This window comes from Dendropsophus ebraccatus, chromosome 4 (genome assembly GCF_027789765.1).
Source record: "Dendropsophus ebraccatus isolate aDenEbr1 chromosome 4, aDenEbr1.pat, whole genome shotgun sequence".
Lineage (NCBI taxonomy): Eukaryota > Metazoa > Chordata > Amphibia > Anura > Hylidae > Dendropsophus > Dendropsophus ebraccatus.
Window position 1 is genome coordinate 152,264,709 of NC_091457.1, and position 18,967 is coordinate 152,283,675.

The 18,967-nt window shown below is 44.6% G+C and overlaps 1 protein-coding gene across 2 annotated transcripts in view; it reads left to right on the forward strand.

Moving 5' to 3' along the window:
• The window catches only part of LOC138788994 (complement factor H-related protein 4-like), a 91,017-nt gene that overhangs the window by 33,588 nt on the left and 38,462 nt on the right, over nt 1-18,967 (forward strand). Inside the window, exons 4-9 of one of the 2 annotated variants that reach the window (XM_069967472.1) lie at nt 9,216-9,392; nt 10,703-10,891; nt 11,054-11,236; nt 13,327-13,503; nt 17,097-17,270; nt 18,092-18,259. In XM_069967472.1, coding sequence (XP_069823573.1) covers nt 9,216-9,392; nt 10,703-10,891; nt 11,054-11,236; nt 13,327-13,503; nt 17,097-17,270; nt 18,092-18,259 — 1,068 coding nt within the window. The remainder of the gene's footprint in view (nt 1-9,215; nt 9,393-10,702; nt 10,892-11,053; nt 11,237-13,326; nt 13,504-17,096; nt 17,271-18,091; nt 18,260-18,967) is intronic. The other variant, XM_069967471.1, reaches the window with a different exon arrangement.

The following is an 18,967-nucleotide window of genomic DNA, read 5'->3' on the forward strand; positions in this document are numbered from 1 at the left end:
GCCGCCCATACCGCCCACATTATAATCCGCCACTGCATCTGACCATTTTATGGTAACCTCAGAAAGAGATGGTCCTACACTAATGCGATGCCCTGGCCCCTGGGGGCCACTTCCGCAGTGCTGGTGTTATGAGCGGGCAATGACCGGGGCAGCTGCAGGGGTTATACTTGTCACAGTATAGGCCTGAGGGCGGCACAGCTGTAGAGCCGGTCTGTAGAATCTGCGGGTGATGACAGGACAATCAAACAACAGGAATGAATGACGAGAGTGAGTGTGATGAGGTGTGTTTCCCACGCCCAAGGCACAGGTGAGAAGAGAGAGAGAATGAGAAACCCTAGTGGCAGGACTTCACCTAGGGGTGCCTAACGTACTCTGGCGACCAGGTAGCTAGTGCGTGAACCATCTGACGTGTAAGCCAGGAAAACGTAACTACTGGCGGGTGACCCTCCATATTCCAGCCAGTTAGACAGTAGGTTTTCTGTTAAATGTGTTACCCTACTGGAGGAGAACGTGAAGACCTGTGTACTACCTTGGCGTGTCTGAGTAGTGTCTTGGATACCTGGAAGAGAAAAGAACAAAATAATAAGAGCAAACATACATGGTGGCCCCTTTCATACCACTCAATCATACAACACAATTATCCAATAGGCCAAACACACGAAAAGGTATCCAAGGTGCAATATGTATGAACCAGTGTGAATGTTAGGTATGACTATGTGTGATAACTACTATGTTGGGACAAGACAGAGGTGAACAAATACTGGAAACAAAAGGAAGGGAAACACAAAAGACAACAAATACTGCGAGGTCTTGAGGAGAACTGGCTCACATGAATCTGAATGAAACCTGAGAGAAATCTGCATACGAACTGGCTCAACTAAATCTTTCCAGCTATAGATATGATAATAATACACAATAATGAGACTGGATGAGAAAATACACTCCTACATAAACTGGACTTTCTCTGAGGTATATGTAAACTGACTTCTCTTACTCAGAGGAGGAGCTATCTGACTTAGACACTGGAAAATATACTGTTTTACAAAAGAGGCACTCTACTCTGAGGCAATCTATGTAACCTTGTGCTTACTCAGAGGAGGAAATACAAAGACTTTGATAACACTGGAATGCAATAGTACAATAAGTGCAATAATTAAATAAGTGCAATAATACCCTGTGTGGAACACACAATCACAGGAAAGTGCATTAGGAAGGAATGGATTAAGGGTCTCTGTTAGGTAGAGTCTCTTTTAGGCAATTAGACATCGTCCATGTAAAAGGCTCTGGGACAGGCACTAGAGAACTGTTATTGTAAGTGTCCATCAGCTCATGGCTGGTTAGTACAGGGATCTTGGTCAGGAGGACCAGGCACGAACCTTAAACGTTGCAAATCTTTTTCCAAACCTGGAATAAAACAGTTAGACAACAAAAAAAAAAAACAGTTTAACCCCTTAAGGACAGAGCCAATTTCGATTTTTGTGTTTTCGGTTTTTCCTCCTTGTGCTTAAAAGGCCATAGCACTTGCATTTTTCCACCTAGAAACCCACATGAGCCCTTATTTTTTGCTTCACTAATTGTACTTTGCAATGACAGGCTGAATTTTTACATAAAGTACACTGCGAAACCAGAAAAAAATTCAAAAGTGTGGTGCAATTGAAAAAAAAAAACGCATTTTGTTTATTTGGGGGAAATGTGTTTCTACGCCATTCGCCCTGGGGTAAAACTGACTTGTTATATATGTTCCTCAAGTCGTTACGATTAAAACGATATATAACATGTATAACTTATATTGTATCTGATGGCCTGTAAAAAATTTAAACCATTCTCAACAAATATACGTCACTTAAAACCGCTCCATTCCCAGGCTTATAGAGCGGGGCAGCTGCAGGGGTTATACTTGTCACGGTATAGGCCTGAGGGCAGCACAGCTGTAGGGCCAGTCTGTGGAATCTGCGGGTGATGATGGGCATGCGATTCTTCGCTGCACTTAGTCAGGGCACCAGTTAGTGGACACCAATGCCAGGGTTCAGTAACAGCGGTTTTATTATAGATGAGGTAACTAGTAGCAACAGTTCTGTCCGGATGCAACCGGGTATATAGCAGGCTTTGACAAATAAAGCAGGAGTGGTGCTGCATAGGCTGTGAGAATACGTGCCAGATGATGGGAGTAGGAGTATGAGAGAAATAGCATTGCTGGGTAGTTTACTGGAGAAGAATACTTGCTGTGAATCCTTGCAGCGATGAGGAGAGATAACGGAATGACACTCAGATGAGAGAGAAGACTCCGGACACTTGAGCAGGCAGATACAGCCGAAGACTTGAATACAGCAGAGCACTCGATCCACACTTCTAGTGGTGAAGTGGGAGCTGCAGAGAAGAAGCCCAACTCCTCTGAGGCAGGAGAGGGACGACACACACCCTCCTTGCTTGGAAGCAGGGGGAAGACTAACTTGTCAGGAGGAAGTGGGAGGTCACATGGTTGCTCCTGGCCAGAGCTAGTCGGCCATTGGAGGAACCATGGTTACAGGGCACTGGCACGGTCACGTGATCAACAGCCTTGCATACCACTGTACAATGTAATAATACACAGGAATACATGAGAATGCACATTACCAGAGAATACTAGGGGAAAACCAGCAGCAGTTGCAGTGCAAACACTTACCAGAACAGGCATGGACACAGCAATAGAAATGGCCATAATAGGAGTAGTAGTCCTTGCGTTCTGGGACACTGCACTAACACTGGCCTCCAGACATGAGCGAACGTGCTTGTCTGAGCTTGGTACTCGATCGAGTATTAGGGTACTCGATGGTACTCGTTACTCGGACGAGCATCTGGCGATACTCGAGGAAATCTCATCATCCGTTTCCTGTACGTTTGCTCGCTATTTCGCAGCCAATAAACATGCAGGAGACTCATTGGTACATCCTGCGATCACGTGAGACCCATACATGTCGATAGCAGCGATTGGTTGGCCAGATCAGATGACCCTGCCATATAAAACTCGGCGCCGGCAGTGCTCGCTTCAGACGCATGCTGTGAGAGATCAGGGACAGAGCTGCTGCTGGTCAGGGAGAGTGTCAGTGTAGGATTTAGCGTTCCAGTAGGCAGGGTATATATTAGCAATACAAACAAACAGCCCTTTTCAGGGCTTAAAAGCTTTTATTAATACTATTACTACAAACTGCTGGCTGGGAGTTGCAGTGCTGCTACCACGATTTAACCATCACACTGTGGTGACCGGCTGCTGGCAATAAGGGGGCATTAGGTATTGAATACACACCCCTAAGAAGTGCTTAGTGTACTCCTTTTTGATTTTGGGGCTGGTGGTCCTGGTGTACTGCACTGTATAGCTGGAATGTGTAGTGCATCCCGCATAGAACTTACTTCACTGCTCATTGTATTCGGGTGACCAAGTGTGTACAGTTGGTGCCTATACCAGATAGCACCATCAAGCCCCCCCCCTAAATTAGCGTGTACTGCACTGTATAGCTGGGAGTTGAAGTGCATCCTGCATAGATCTTACTTCACTGCTCATTGTATTGGGGTGACAAAGTGTGTACAGTTGGTGCCCATACCAGATAGCACCACCTAAACTAGTGTGTAATACACTGTATTGCTGGAATTTGTAGTACATCATGCATAGAAGTTTACTGCTGATTGGAAGGGGGTGTCAGAGTGTGTATAGTTCACAACAATACAGGATTAAACCGCCCGGCCCCCCCTAAACTAGTGGGCACTACACTATATTGCTTCTGTATCACTTGTAATGGTTCTCTGTGTCCTTACTGCCATGCTCTGACATCACACTACATCTGCGGAGGAGCGCGACTGGTTGCCGGGGGCCCGTCGATCGCGCCCCGGCCAACCTGGCCAGCTTTTTAATTTAATTTTTTCCTGTCTAGCCGTGACCGGGGCCTCACCACCCCCGAGAGAGAGGCATCAGGTGTACTCTTTATGGTGAGTGGTGAGTGAGAGCAGGCCTAGCCAGTTAGCTATCAGCACCCGGGTTCATGTCCACTACATATCCCAGCCCCTGGACTCACTCCAATTTTTGGGTGGGCTTAATTGCTTCCTCACTCACTTGTAAATGTGAGACAATTGCCAGATCCTCAAGGATCAAAGTCAATTTCAAAATGAAAAAAGCGGTAGGGGGAGAGGTGGTGAGTCACATTATGCAGGTAATGTTACCCCAACTGCTACATTCAAATTGAAAATCGAAAGGGTGGTGGGGGTAGGAGTGGGGAGTCATGTGATCCAGGGAATGTTACCCCAACTGCTACAGGAGTGGGACTAGTTGCCGGGGGCCCGCCGATCGCGCTCCCGCCAACCAGCAAGCTGTTTTATTTTATTTTTTCTTGTCTAGCCGTGGATGACGTGCCCATGAGGTTGAATTCCACCTTCCAGATGGTAGCCAGGGTTTACAAGCAACGCAGAGCCATTGTGGAATGCCAGATGTTTACCTCAGTTTTGTCCATTTCAAACCAAATGATTTGTGGTCCATATGCCTACCTCTGCCATCCTTGTTGACTACTGGTGTGCCTACCCTTGTCTCCTTGTTGCTGGGCCTTAACTGGCATCCATGTCGACTACAGGTGTGCCTGCCCCTGCCTCCTTTTGGCTGGGCCTTAACTGGCATGCATGTCGACTAATGCTATGCCTACCCTTGCCTCCTTTTGGCTGGGCCTTAACTGGCATCCATGTCGACTACTGCTGGGCCTTTAGTTTACTGGCATGCCTAATTTAGCCTCATTGTTTTGTCCATTTTGTACCAAATGATTTGTGGTCCTGTTACATATTGATGTTGTAGCCTTCTCAAATGCAAGATTGACCAGGTCTTTTTTAATAGACACTTGCCCTCTCTTAGAGACTCTTTAAAGGATTGAAAGTGTATTCATTCTTTCAAATCAAATTACGGGGCCTCTTAAGAAGACTGTATTGTTATTCTTCGTCCCTACCTCCAAAGAGATGCTTCTCAAGCAAAACTGCATGAGGGTGTGATTTGCCTCATCAAATCTAGCCCTAAACTATTTTACTTTTAGGCACAGCAGCAGCAGCACTGCCGTGTGTAAGCGTCAGCAGGCGGTGCTCAAACTGATGAACAGCACCTTCTACCTTCCTTGGATGTTTTAGCCGCTTTTAAGGCAGGATTGGCCAGACCTTTCACCAGTAGCTTCTTTCCTCTCTTGGCTGTTGTAGTAGCCTTTTTGAAGGCAGGATTGGCCAGGCCTTTCACCAGTAGCTTCTTTCCTTTCTTGGCTCTTTTAGTATCCTATTTGAAGGCAGGATTGGCCAAACCTTTCACCAGTAGCTTCTTTCCTTTCTTGGCTGTTGTAGTAGCCTTTTTGAAGGCAGGATTGGCCATGCTTTTCACCAGTAGCTTCTTTCCTTTCTTGGCTGTTGTAGGCTTTTGGAAGGCAGGATTGACCACCAGGTCTTTTTAATACACAGGCTACCACACTTGGCGTCTCTTAGAGACTCTTTAAAGGATCGAAAGTGTATTCGTTCAAATTCTGGGGTCTCTTAAGAAGACTTTATTGTTCTGTGTCCTCACTGCCATACTCTGACGTCACACTACGTCTGCGGAGAAGCGGGACTGGTTGACGGGGGCCCGCAGATTGCGCCCGCGCCAACCAGCCGGCGGTTTTATTTTATTTTTTCTTGTCTAGCCATGGCCGCGGCCTCACCACCCCTGGTCGAGAGGCATCAAGTGTACTCTTGATGGTGAATGGTGAGAGAGAGCAGGCCTAGCCAGTTAGCTGTCAGCACCCGGGTTCATGTCCACTACATATCCCAGGGGGTGTCAGAGTGTGTATAGTTCATGCCAATACCAGATTGTACCCTACAGTCCCACCAAACCAGTGGGTACTCCAAGTATTTTTCCTGATTTCTGTATTTCATACGCAAGGCCTATCTAAGTTCCATACTGTGCAGTGTCCATAAAATGGTGAACCCCAGGGGTAATGGGCGTGGGCGTGTTGTTCCAGTGATGAGTCCATGGTTTAGGGCAGGGTGACACAGCAGCACCTGTTGAGGAGGTAGCAGTGGCAAACCGCAGATCTCCACTCGCTAGCTTTTTTGCCCAACTTACAGGGGTCTCAAGGTAGACCGTTATTGAAACTGCAGCAGTGTGAACAGGTGATCACGCACCCCTTTACCTCCACTCTGCTCCACACCCTCCTCCACACCCTCCAACAAGGTGTCCAAGCGCAGCGTTCAACTGTCCCTGCAGCAACTGTCCCTTGCCTCTATGTTGACTACTACTGGGCCTTTACTGGCATCCCTAATTTAGCATCCTTATGTTGTCTATTTCGTAACAGATAATTTGTGGTCCATATGCCTACCTCTGGCATCCATGTTGACTACTGGTGTGCCTGCCCTTGCCTCCTTTTGGCTGGGCCTTAACTGGCATCCATGTCGACTACTGCTTTGCCTGCCCTTGCCTCCTTTTGTCTGGGCCTTAACTGGCATCCAAGTCGACTACTGCTATGCCTGCCCTTGCCTCCTCTTGGCTGGGCCTTAACTGGCATCCATGTCGACTAATGCTATGCCCACCCTTGCCTCCTTTTGGCTGGGCCTTAACCGACATCCAAGTCGACTACTGCTCGGCCTTTAGTTTACTGGCGTCCCTAATTTAGCCTCATTGTTTTGTCCATTTCGTACCAAATGATTTGTGGTGGTACTGGTCCATATGCCTACCTCTGGCATCAGTGTCGACTACTGCTATGCCTGCCCTTGCCTCCTTTTGGCTGGGCCTTAACTGGCATCCATGTTGACTACTGGTTTTGGACAACACAGATTACTGGGTGTTCACTCTCCTGCACCCTTGGTAGAAGCCGAACTTTTCCACTGTCATTCCTGCCGAGGAACGCAGTATGAGAGTGAATCAATATCAATAGGCCCTGGTGCAGAAGCTGAAAATGTGCTTCCCATCTGACACCACTAGCACCAGAGGACGTAGTTCTGTGGGCCAAAGACCGGAGGAGAGGAGCGGTGAAGCAAGCAGCTTGTAAAGGGGCAGGGGAACACTCTCCAAGGCTTTTTGACAGTTTCATGGCACCCCAGCAAGACTATGTCAACCGTCCCCAGTCTAGACAGAGTAGGGGGAAAGCCTTCAGGAAGTTGGTGAGGGAGTACCTTGCTGACCATACCAACGTCCTTCCCGATCACTCTGCCTACAACTACTGGGTTTCAAAGCTGGATACGTGGCCCGAACTGGCGCTTTATGCCTTTGAGGTGCTGGGCTGCCCTGCCGCTAGCGTGTTGTTAGAGCGTGTCTTCAGTGCAGCTGGTGCCATCATCACTGATAAGCGCACCAGCTTTCTAATGCTTCTCTGTGTCCTCACTGCCATGCTCTGACGTCACACTACGTCTGAGGAGGAGCGGGACTGGTTGCCGGGGGCCCGCCAATCGCGTCCCTGCCAACCAGCCAGCTTTTTTATTTCATTTTTTTTTTGTCTAGCTGCGGCCGGGGATTTATCACCCCTGGTCAAGAGGCATCAGGTGTACCCTTGATGGTGATCCCCTAAAACTCGTTGGTACTACACTGTATTGCTGGGATTTGAAGTACACCTGCATAGCACTTCACTGCTCATTGTAATGGGGTGTCACAGAGTGTTTATAGGTCCAGCCACTACTAGATTGTACCGTACAGCCCCCCCAAAACTTGTGGGAGCACAAGTATTTTTCCTGATTTCCGTATTTCATACGCAAGGCCTATCTAAGTTCCAAACTGTGCAGTGTCCATAAAATGGTGAACCCCAGAGGTAAGGGTCGAGGACAAGGGCGTGGGGTTCCAAGTGATGCCGTTGCCGGAGGCCGTGGTTCAGGGCAGGGTGACACAGCAGCACCTGTTGAGGAGGTAGCAGTGGCACACCGCAGACGTCCACTCCCTAGCTTCTTTGCCCAACTTACAGGGTCTCAAGGTAGACCGATTTTGAAACCGCAGCAGTGTGAACAGGTGATCAATCACTCACTCACTTGTAATGGATCTCAGTGTGCTGAATGCCATGCTGTGTCTGGCCTAATTTTTGGGAGGCTCACTTTCTTCCTCACTCACTTTTAATGATTCTCTGTGTGCTCACTGCCATGCTAGGTCTGGTATAATTTTGGGGAGGCTGACTGGCTACCGCTTCTACCTTGTGTTCTCACTGCCATGCTGTGTCAGGCTGAGTTTTTGGGTGGTCCATATGCCTACCTCTGTTTTAACCAGGCTGTTGCACAGAATTAGGCATAATGGTGCCATTAGGCAGCCTCAGAGGCATGCATACATGCTGCCCCTGCTGTTTCCTGTCCACTTCCGTTGTGTTTCCATCAATTTCCTAAAAAACAACTCTTAAACTTGCAGCCCGTGCCAAACAGGAGTATCTGTGCCCTAACTTTGCACCACCCCTCTGTCCCTCCTCCCCACCCTCTTCATCATTAGGAATGCAACTGGAACATTTTCTACATGCTGAACATTGCACAGGTGGCCTACCGATCCAGCCCATGTGCCGTGCTAACACAGGTGGGGAATAGGAGGCAATCTGCCTGGAGCATTCCTAATGATGAAGAGGGTGGGGAGGTGGGACGGAGGGGTGGTGCAGAGTTAGGGCACAGATACTCCCGTTTGGCACGGGCTGCAAATTTAAAAGTTGTTTTTTAGGACAATAACTGCATCACCTGCCGAACGGACCGCAGGACAGATCTTGGATTAAAAACAGCTATCCAAAGATACAAGCGGTTTGGGGTGTCAGATTGTGGATACAGATTCGCTTTAAGCCTACAACTGGACATGTAGGATCCAACTAAACTCTGCTTAAAACAACTACAGGAGGTGGGTGGAGTGCAAGACAAAAGGAGGTAGCCACACTCCCACATATAACACAATGCAAAAATTGGCCAGCACTCCAATACTACTGTTCACAAAAATGTTAACAAAGTTAACTATTGGGAACTTCAGTCCATACATAATGGGAATTGTAGTATGTTTCTAGTGTTCTAGAGAAATACTGTAAATGAAACCACAGTCCCACAGAGGGGTACTGATGCACACCAGTTGACTCTTGCTGGGTATTTCTGACTCTTGTAGTTCAACAGACAATACCCAACTGTAGTTTGTAGACAATTAGCCACAATGCATGAAACAAAGCACAGTTCTTTTTGACATTATTCAAACATTATTCTAAGCTGCTATTATGACAATCAAAAATGTATTATTATTTTTATTTTTTCAGGTTTTTGTGAATTGGATCAATCAGCAATGTTTGCCAATAATATTCATTACAGTACAAGCTCTATAGTGGATTACGGAGAAACAATCATATTTCAGTGTTATGAAGGAACAATGGCAGAAAATAACCTGGAAGCCAAATGTGAATTGGGAAAAATAACCTATCCAAAATGTGTTCCAGGTAAGTGTACAGTATATACATGTGCTTGATATAAGAAATCACTAAATCATTACAGTAACCAGGCTGTTTGCACTGACAGCAAAGAAGGGGAAAGCTGCTTACCAACAATGATTATAATTCCCTCGGTGCATTGATGTTCCCATTAAAAAAAAAATCCATGTAGGCAAGTGGTACATGGTACATATATCTATCCTAAGATAATAAGAAAGGAAATACTTTAAGGGCAAACAAGATGGGCTCGGAGGGAGCTTTTTCTACCAACAGTCTTTTATTTTTTTGTGTTTCTATACTGTGTTTCTATTACAACTGTACTGGACATCGACAGTTGGAGTATATATGGTCGTATGTGTTAATAATTAAATTATTATTTTTTTTTTATTAGAAAATTATTATTATTTATAAATAGTAGTAGTAATAATAATAATAACAACAACAACAAAAGCCTAAAATAACAAGCAGGATGATCTCATAAAATAATTTATTTAATTACTTGGGCTTTTCTTCCATCCCACTATGTAAAAGTCCAAATTTTTGTATTCATCTTAGGAGCACTTCTTAGTGTTAAGGGGAATGTAACATCAGGTACATCCACTTAATATGACCATTTTTTGAACCACGGCCCAGTTCCTGTGTATGGCGCCGTTCTATCCACGGGTACCGGGCCGGGGCAGAAGCACTGGCGGTGGGCCAGCCCGTCCCCAGTTGTGGGTCCATTAAAATTAATGAAGCCGTTTCATAGAGAGGCGGGGGTTTCCTCCCACTGGGAGCAGGCCGGCCTGCCTCCATAGCTTCAGCCCTGGCCCGGAACCCGTACATAGAATGGCGCCGTACATGGGAACCGATCTGTGGTTCAAAAAATGGACTGTGGCACTGGCTTCCCCGTTCTTGCGCTGTTCTATACATGGGTCATATTAAAGCGAATGTACCTGATGGTACATTCGCTTTAAGCTTGCCATACACCTTCAATAACTGACAACTAAACAATTGTTCAGCTGTCAGTTACCTCTTTTAACCGACTCCTATCCTCCCCATACACTGGATTGTTCTACATGTTCTCTATGGAAAGGAACAAGCTGCAGCTAGAGAGCTCTTGCTGTGGCTTATCACTCCCGAAAATATAATGGGTTGGGCAGTGATTTTCCATCATGCCCGAACCCTATATTCACTAACATCATCAATCGGTGGTTGGTCAGGAGAGCCCCATACAGCTTTGATTGACACCTAAACACACCCCAAGACTTTTAGGGACTTGTGAAAACTTTTTTGACCTTATTCCTCAAAATTTCTTATCTATTGCTTTGTTTCTGCAGGTAAAAAATGTGACATACCTACCATCAAACATGGACAAATGGACCACCCTTACCCTTACTACTACCAAATAGATCCTGGAAGATCTTTAGATTACCGATGTGATAAAAATTATCTGTCACATCAGAGAGAGTACTGGGGGAAAATCTGGTGCACTGACAATGGATGGAACCCTGAACCAAAATGCTCACGTAAGAATCTAACCATTTTAATAACTCTCTTGAAAATGATACTTTTACTTCAATGGCTACTATCATACAATTGTCTATTATACTGTACTTTCCTTTTACCATGTGGGATTATCATGTTAAAAATAAAAAGGAACTGATAGGAAATGTTGGGATTTGTTTCAGGACAATGTTCATCCATAAAAGCTGCTTTTGAAAATGCTGACCTTATAAATCCCCAGCGTGAATATCTGGAAGGAGAAACAGCGACATTTCGGTGTAGATATGATTATTTAACACCAAATGGAAGAGATAATGGAGAGAGAACGTGTCTTCCTAATGGAGAATTTACTCCAGCCAAATGTTCTAGTAAGTTTTATTCATTATATGTGAAATTTATTCATCAGGTAAGCTGCCAGAAACACATGGTCTCAAGTAGAGATTTAGGGGGGCATTTATTAAGTCCGGCGGTTTTTACGCCGGACTTAAAAATGCCCCCACAGCTCCGGCACTACGGGGATTTATGTAGAGGCGGACTGCCTCTACATAAATCCCGTGCGTGCCGGTGCGCACCGCCGAAAACCTACGCCAGCTGAGGACTGGAGTAGGTTTTCGGCGTACATGTGGGCGGAATGGATGGTAAATCCCGTGGACTCTAAGTCCGCACCCTCCGTTCCGCCCACTACACGGCCCCTTTCCGCCCCCCTGGCGTACTCGTCGGAAAGTGCCGATTTGCGAATATTTTATTCGCAAATCGGCCATTTGCGAATAAAAAAATACGCAAATCGGCACTTTCCGCCGAAAATCATCCGTTCGCCGGATGATACATGTGGCCCTCAGAGTCTGCAATATCCAGAGCTTGTGCCACAGAGACCTATGTGTGGGTTGTATGTTTGATAGCCAGGAGTCCCAGCAACCTCCTCATCCGTGTCTTTCCTTAACATCTACAACTCTCATTCTGCGGGGTTATAGGGGTACTCTGACATAGAGTACTGCAGTTAAGGCTATGTTCACACTACGTAAGAGACCGGCAGTTCCGTGATCCGGCCAGGTCACGGAATGGCCGGTCTCTGCAAAGATCATCCTGGCCGGTACTGAGTACCGTCCGGATGATCTTTATGGCCAAAGAGGTCTGATGCGGGTGCATCAGCGCGCCCTCGCATCAGCACTCCCCACAGCACACAATGAAGCAAGCGTCCGGAGCTGCTTGCTTCATTGTGTGAACTGACAGGGTTTCCTACGCCCGCAATTCACTGATGTGTATACGCTCCGGCCGGGATTCCATAAAAGAATAGGCAGTTCCACACTGTACAAAGTGGGGCCGTTGTTGTTTGCCTCAGCGTCGTGTTTTTATAGCATGTACGTAACATAAGTAATGACGCTAATTGTTCAGCCAATCCCATTAATGCCAGTAGTGAAAACTGCTACTACATTACCGGATGTGCCCTTCCTTCCCCACACGTTCATTGGCTCTTTCAAACTGGTGGGAGGAAACTCATGCAGTTGTGTACATCACAAGATAAACGTTCACATGTTGGAAAAAGTTTGTTATAACCATTCCAATCATCAAATTATTTGTGATCGGCGAACACGAACTATTATCGGCATGTTCGTACAAACATATGAACATTTACAAACATGTTCACTCATCACTACATAGAAAATTTTAGGCAGGCAGTTAATGAGCTGGAAATACACCTTCAGGCTATGTTCACACTACGTGTACGTATAACTATGTATAAGCCATCGGCAACAACGGCTGTACTTCATGCGCCTGTGAACATTGCCTGTTTCTTTATGGGATCCCGTGCGGCGCCGCAAATAACTGACGTCAGTTTTCTGTGGCCGTAGGCATTAACACTACAGAATTCTCGGGGATAACATCTAGCAGAAATCGACACTCACCCTCGCGCGCCTCCACTTGAATCTCTATTCTATGCTTGGCCAGATTCTGCCGTCCGCTCGCAGAATTGACAAATTTGTGATTTTTTATTTTTATTTTTCATTTTCTAAGATTGTCAGGTTTTAAAAACGCTACACATAAAAAAAAAAAAAACTTATGCCGCTCCGGTGGTGGCAGATTTATTACATAAATATGTCTCTCATAGTGGTTTTTAAAGGGATTCACCCACTTTTCTGTTTTAAAGTTTTAAAATACAAATCAATGAGTCGTTTTTCGGAGACTTTTGCTGCGTACAAGATTAGTGAATGTGGGAAAACCAATCAATTTTAGGAAAAATCTAGCAAAAACTGTCAATTTGATGATTGAAACACATTAGTAAATGAGGACCATTGTTCATGGTGTTGTTTGTATTCTCAGATATAATATTTAAATTTTCTATTGTAGTCGTGGATTCTTGTATTACATTTGCCTCAATATTATTTAATGTTTTTTTTCCCTCAGTTTTCTTATGCACCAACTTGTTTCCAACAATGTTTGTCTTTCTCCTTGATCCCAGAAATATGCCGGGCTCCCGAACTTCCAAATGGAAAATTCATTCCAAAAAAAGATCATTTTGAGTTTGGAGAATATTTGCAGTATGAATGCAATAATGGTTATATGATAAAAAACAGAAAACTTCATAGCACTGCTCAGTGTCTCAGTGGAGGATGGTCTGAAATGCCGTCATGTATACGTAAGTCTCATGGGTCTGTCTTTTAAAAAAGTGGGATGTGGACCCGCTGTGCTACTTGAATGGGTACTCCGGCAAAATAAATAAATAAACTGGTGTCAGAAAGTTATATAAATTTGTAATTTACTTCTGTTTAAAAATATAAAGTCTTCCAGTACTTATCAGCTGCTGTATGTCCTGCAGGAAGTGGTGGATTCTTTTCAGTCTGACGCAGTGCCACCTCTGTCCATGTCAGGAACTGTTCGGAGCAGTAGCAAATCCCCATTGAACACCTCTCCTGCTCTGAACAGTTCATGTCATGGACAGAGGTGGCAGCAGAGAGCACTGTGCAAGACTGGAAAGAATACATCACTTCCAGCAGCTGATGAGTACTGGAAGACTTGAGATTTTTAAATAGAAGTAAATTACAAATCCATATAATTTTCTGACAGCAGTTGATATGAAATATATATATATATATATATATATTAACCAATTTGACTTTAAGGCAGAGTGTAAGCACAGTGTAAGTGTCCTCTAGGTCTTTACCCTCTATTCCATTCCAGAATGCGTAAGCTGGACTAGGTAGAGGACATTGCCAAGCATGGCCCCAAGTTGGTCCTAAGAACTAGACAGTGCAAGTGTTAAGCATAGGAGAATCGGGCAGAATGTGCATAGTCAACAGGCCAGGTCATCAACACGATAATCTGTACAATACCAGGCATAAGGCAGCAGCATAATCGATCAGGATCAGGGCCGGCAGCTTTAGATGCAGGTCAGACATTCCTGATCAGTCACACAGGACAGAAACAGTCGGGCAGGCAGGCATAGTCTTAGGGCCCTATTACATGGAGCGATAATCAGCTGAATCGATAAACAATGATTAGCCAAGGCACTGACCATGCATCTCTATGTGTAATAACGATAAGCGGCTGATGGCTGACGTTTCCCATCACCTGACACGTTACCGTTCCCTGCTCTTACTGTTCTCTCCTGTGCTCTGCAGCTTCCCGTTTCCGGTGGCTGAAGCATCTGAGTGTCCTGTCAGCAATTCACAGTGATTGCAACGTTTAAGGTAGTCAGTGACAGGACAAGGACCTGTCACTGACTGATCAGGACCCCTGCAGCCTGACTGCGGCAGGCAGGGGTAAGCCACTTGCCTCCATCCTATCAGATCTTCAATCTGTAGATAGGGTCTGCTCTCAGATGTACAGATCGCTGATAATACGGACGAGTGCTATGCTATGGCATAGCATTCATCAATATATGCAATCAGAGCATTGCATATACAGTATAAGGGAAATACAAACTATGTAAAAGTATAAGGGAAATACAAACTATGTAAAAAAAAAAAAAACCAAAACGTTTTAAGACATATTGACATATTTTAACCCCTTAAGGACCACGGGCATATATTTATGCCCTGCGGTCATTAAGGGGTTCAGAGCGGGGCCGCGCGGCGACCCCGCTCTGAACCGCTGCGGTCCCGAGTGCCGCATGTAGCCCGAGACCACGGCTATTAGCGGGCATGGTCCCTAAATAAAAGTCAGAATCACCCCCCTTTTCCCAAATAAATAAATAAACATGTTTGCTCTCGCTGCGTGCGTAATCGCCCGAACTATTAATTAATCACATTCCTTATCTCGCAAGGTAAACGGCGTAATCGCAAAAAAATCCCAAAGTGCAAAGTTGCGCATTTTGGGTCGCAACAAATCCAGAAAAATTGTAATAAAAAGTGATCAAAAAGCCGCATATGCGCAATCAAGGTACCAATCACATCATGTTGCAAAAAATGACACCTCACACAGCCCCATAGACCAAAGGATAAAAGCGCTATAAGCCTGGGAATGGAGAGATTTTAAGGAACATATTTTTGTTAACAATGGTTTGAATTTTTTACAGGCCATCAGATAAAAGAAAAGTTATACATGTTATATATCGTTTTAATCGTAATGACTTGATGGACATATATAACAAGTCAGTTTTACCCCAGGGCGAGAGGGGTAAAAACAAATACCCCCCAAATAAACAAAATGCTTTTTTTTTTTTCAATTTCACCACACATTTATTTTTTTTCTGGTTTTCCAGTGTACTTTATGGGAAAAAAAAATTCAGCATGTCATTGCAAAGTACAATTAGTGACGCAAAAATGAAGGGCTCATGTGGGTTTCTAGGTGAAAAATTGCAACTGCTATGGCCTTTTAAGCACGAGGAGGAAAAAACGAAAACGCAAAAAACGAAATTGGCTCTGTCCTTAAGGGGTTAAAAAACATAATAAAAATGCCCCAATAAAGATTTATATTACCCCCTTTCCCTATATATATATATATATATATATATATATATATATAAACATTAAATATCGCAGCATGTGGAATAACCCAATCTATTAAAATGTAACAATATCATCCCTACACGGTGAACAGCGTAAAGGAAAGGTGGGGGAAGAAAAACACCATGATTGCAGATTTTTTAACATTATATATTAGAAAAAAAAATTATAAAAACAATTAAAATTTATTTCTCACACCAATAGAAACTATAGATCATGGTACAAAAAATGACACCCCAATCAGCCCTGTAGTTGGAAAAATAAAAGTGCTATGGCTCTTAGAAGCGAGGAGGAACATTACACTAATTGGACTCGGACATCCGGGCACCAATGACCTCAGTTATGTAGGGGTTCAATGCAAAGAAAATAAAATACGGTTTTGCAGAAGTTACATGCCCGGTTTCTGACCAGAATAATCTTATACAAAGCCCAGTTAGGTATACAGTATTTACAGAGGGCAGGATCAAGTTTCACTTAGCTGTGAGCAAGGCTCAATAACTACTTGTACTCCAAATGGATGGAATCCACCATTTATTTTCAGCCTGACACAGTGATCTCTGCTGACATCTCTGGTCGAGACAGGAACTGTCCAGAGTAGGAGAGGTTTTCTATGGGAATCCACAACCAAGTCCACAACCTCAATCACAACCAAAACTTGTCTCCGTCTGTCCCCTCAGTGCCTCACTCCAGTGTCTCCTGGCCCACTGGGCCAGCTGCCACCTACACTAGGGCCTCTCCCAGAAGTAAAAAGTTGATAGACCCAGGCAGTGAAGACTAGTAGAGATGAGTGAACCAGGTTCGGGTTCGAGTCGATCAGAACCCGAACGTTCGGCATTTGATTAGCTGGGGCTGCTGAACTTGGATAAAGCTCTAAGGTTGTCTGGAAAACATGGATACAGCCAATGACTATATCCATGATTTCCACATAGCCTTAGGGCTTTATCCAAGTTCAGCAGCCACCGCTAATCAAATGCCGAACGTTCGGGTTCGGATGGACTCGAGCATGCTCCAGGTTGGCTCATCTCTAAAGACTAGATCTTCATGGGAGAGGATAAAAGGAAGAAAACCAAGGGGATATAATACCAACATGCCTGGTAAAGTTTGGAAGTTTATGGCTTTGAAATACTGGGTCCTAATTGTAATCCCATGCACAATTTTCAGAACTTTTCTTTCTTTTTTTTTTTTCATTTCTTACGACTTTTAGTAATATAAATTCTCCCAGATTCAGTTATATATGACCTTAATATATTCAACAATTTATGGTAATAACTAAACTTTTTTGCAGAAATTGAATGTACCATTTCTGATGAGACTAATGTTTTACGGAGCCCAGTTAAACAAACTTACAGATGGCAGGATCAAGTGTCACTTAGCTGCGAGCAAGGCTCAATAATAAAAGGCTCCAATATAGCTACTTGTACTCCAAATGGATGGAATCCCCCTTTACCAGTTTGTGTAGGTCAGTATATGTACTTCTTGTAGTACTGCTTTGTTACAGTGTATAATCCCAGTCTGTCTTCCCGGTCTCTCTATGCCTGTTCCTTGGTACCAAGTTGCATTATCTCTTATGTATGATCCCCCTGATTGACAACAAACCTGTGCTGCCCACCTAGACCTGTTAGCCTTCTTCTGACCATGCCAGGGCAGTATGTGTGCGGCACTACAGCAGATTTCCAGAATTGCTAATTTAGCTGTTGTAGTACTGACCACACAGGCCTACAGCTTATACATGAATACAGTACTGGGCAGCTTTAAAGGGAAACTATCAGCAAGTTCATATATACAAACCTGCTGAGATGTACTTACCTATATGTACCTGCACATTTCAGGTGCCAGTCTTCTTATTTTCCTATGTGGCGCAGTTTCACAATATTTAAATCTGAAACTAATATGCTAATTAGTCTGTTTGGTGCACTGAAGGCATTCCTCAACCCCTCCCCTCCTCCCGTCAACTTGAAAGTCCCTGCCTACTCATGCATAGGAAGGAGGAGCTACCAATATGATACTCAGATATACAATTTCTTCCTACATGCATTTTTTAAGGCATAGAAAAACAAATAAAATTGCACAGCACATCCAACGGAACTAGCAGTGAGACCCAATCAAATTTTTTGACATATCCCTGTGACATGACAGAAGTTTTTCTAAAAGGCGGGTACTCTTCAAGAGGGACAATTGTAAATTTTAGATATGTTTTAATTTTTATTTTATTTTACAAAATACCAACATATTTAAAGGAAAAACTATAGTGTTTTTTGTTTGTTTTTTTGTTTTTTGCAGAAATTGAATGTACCATTTCTGAGAATTTTATATGGAGCCCAGTAAAGCAAATTTACAGAGAGAAGGATGAAGTTTCACTTAGCTGTGAGCAAGGCTTTAAAATAAAAGGACCCAGCAAAACTACTTGTACCGCAAATGGATGGAATCCACCTTTACTACTTTGTGTAGGTCGGTATATCTACTCAGGGCCGGATTAAGGTTGGTGGAGGCCCCGAGCGACAATTCCCCCCCAAAATAAATAAATAAACTATACAGCGATCTATACAGATGGCTGCTTACTGTAAGCGACTTAGCACAGACCCCTCCTCGCTCCTGGCTCTATGGCTCAGCATCCTCCTCTGTTGCGCACATGATGGTCACTAGAGGCTGCAGTGCAGAGGAAGATGCCAGGCCCTAGAGACGGGAGCGGGGAAGGCTAAGCATCAGAGTGTATTCCCACATTGTGTTTGTGTTAATAACGCAATGTGAGAACACAGCACTTTCTGTGCGCTGGTTGCCCACTGTGTTAGGGCCCTATTACACGGCCTGATATCCTGGGTAAGCAGCGTCGTTCTGCTAGGGTTCGGACTGGTGGGGGCCCTTAAGTGGTGGAGGCCCCAGGGCACATGCCCCGGGTGCCCTCCCTTTAATCCGGCCCTGTATCTACTTATTAATGCTGTTTATTTACAATGTATGACCAGATCTGCTTTCCCAACTGTGTCTCTGCCTGTTCCTTTGTACCAGCCTGCATCATCTCCCATGTATGATCTCCCCTGATTGAGTACACAACAGTGTTGCCCACCTAGTCCTTTTTTCCTTTCACTGACCAAATAAATACGCTGCCAGACGACAACCTCAGACATGACACAGACTTTTCTCCACCTGTTTTCTCCTCAG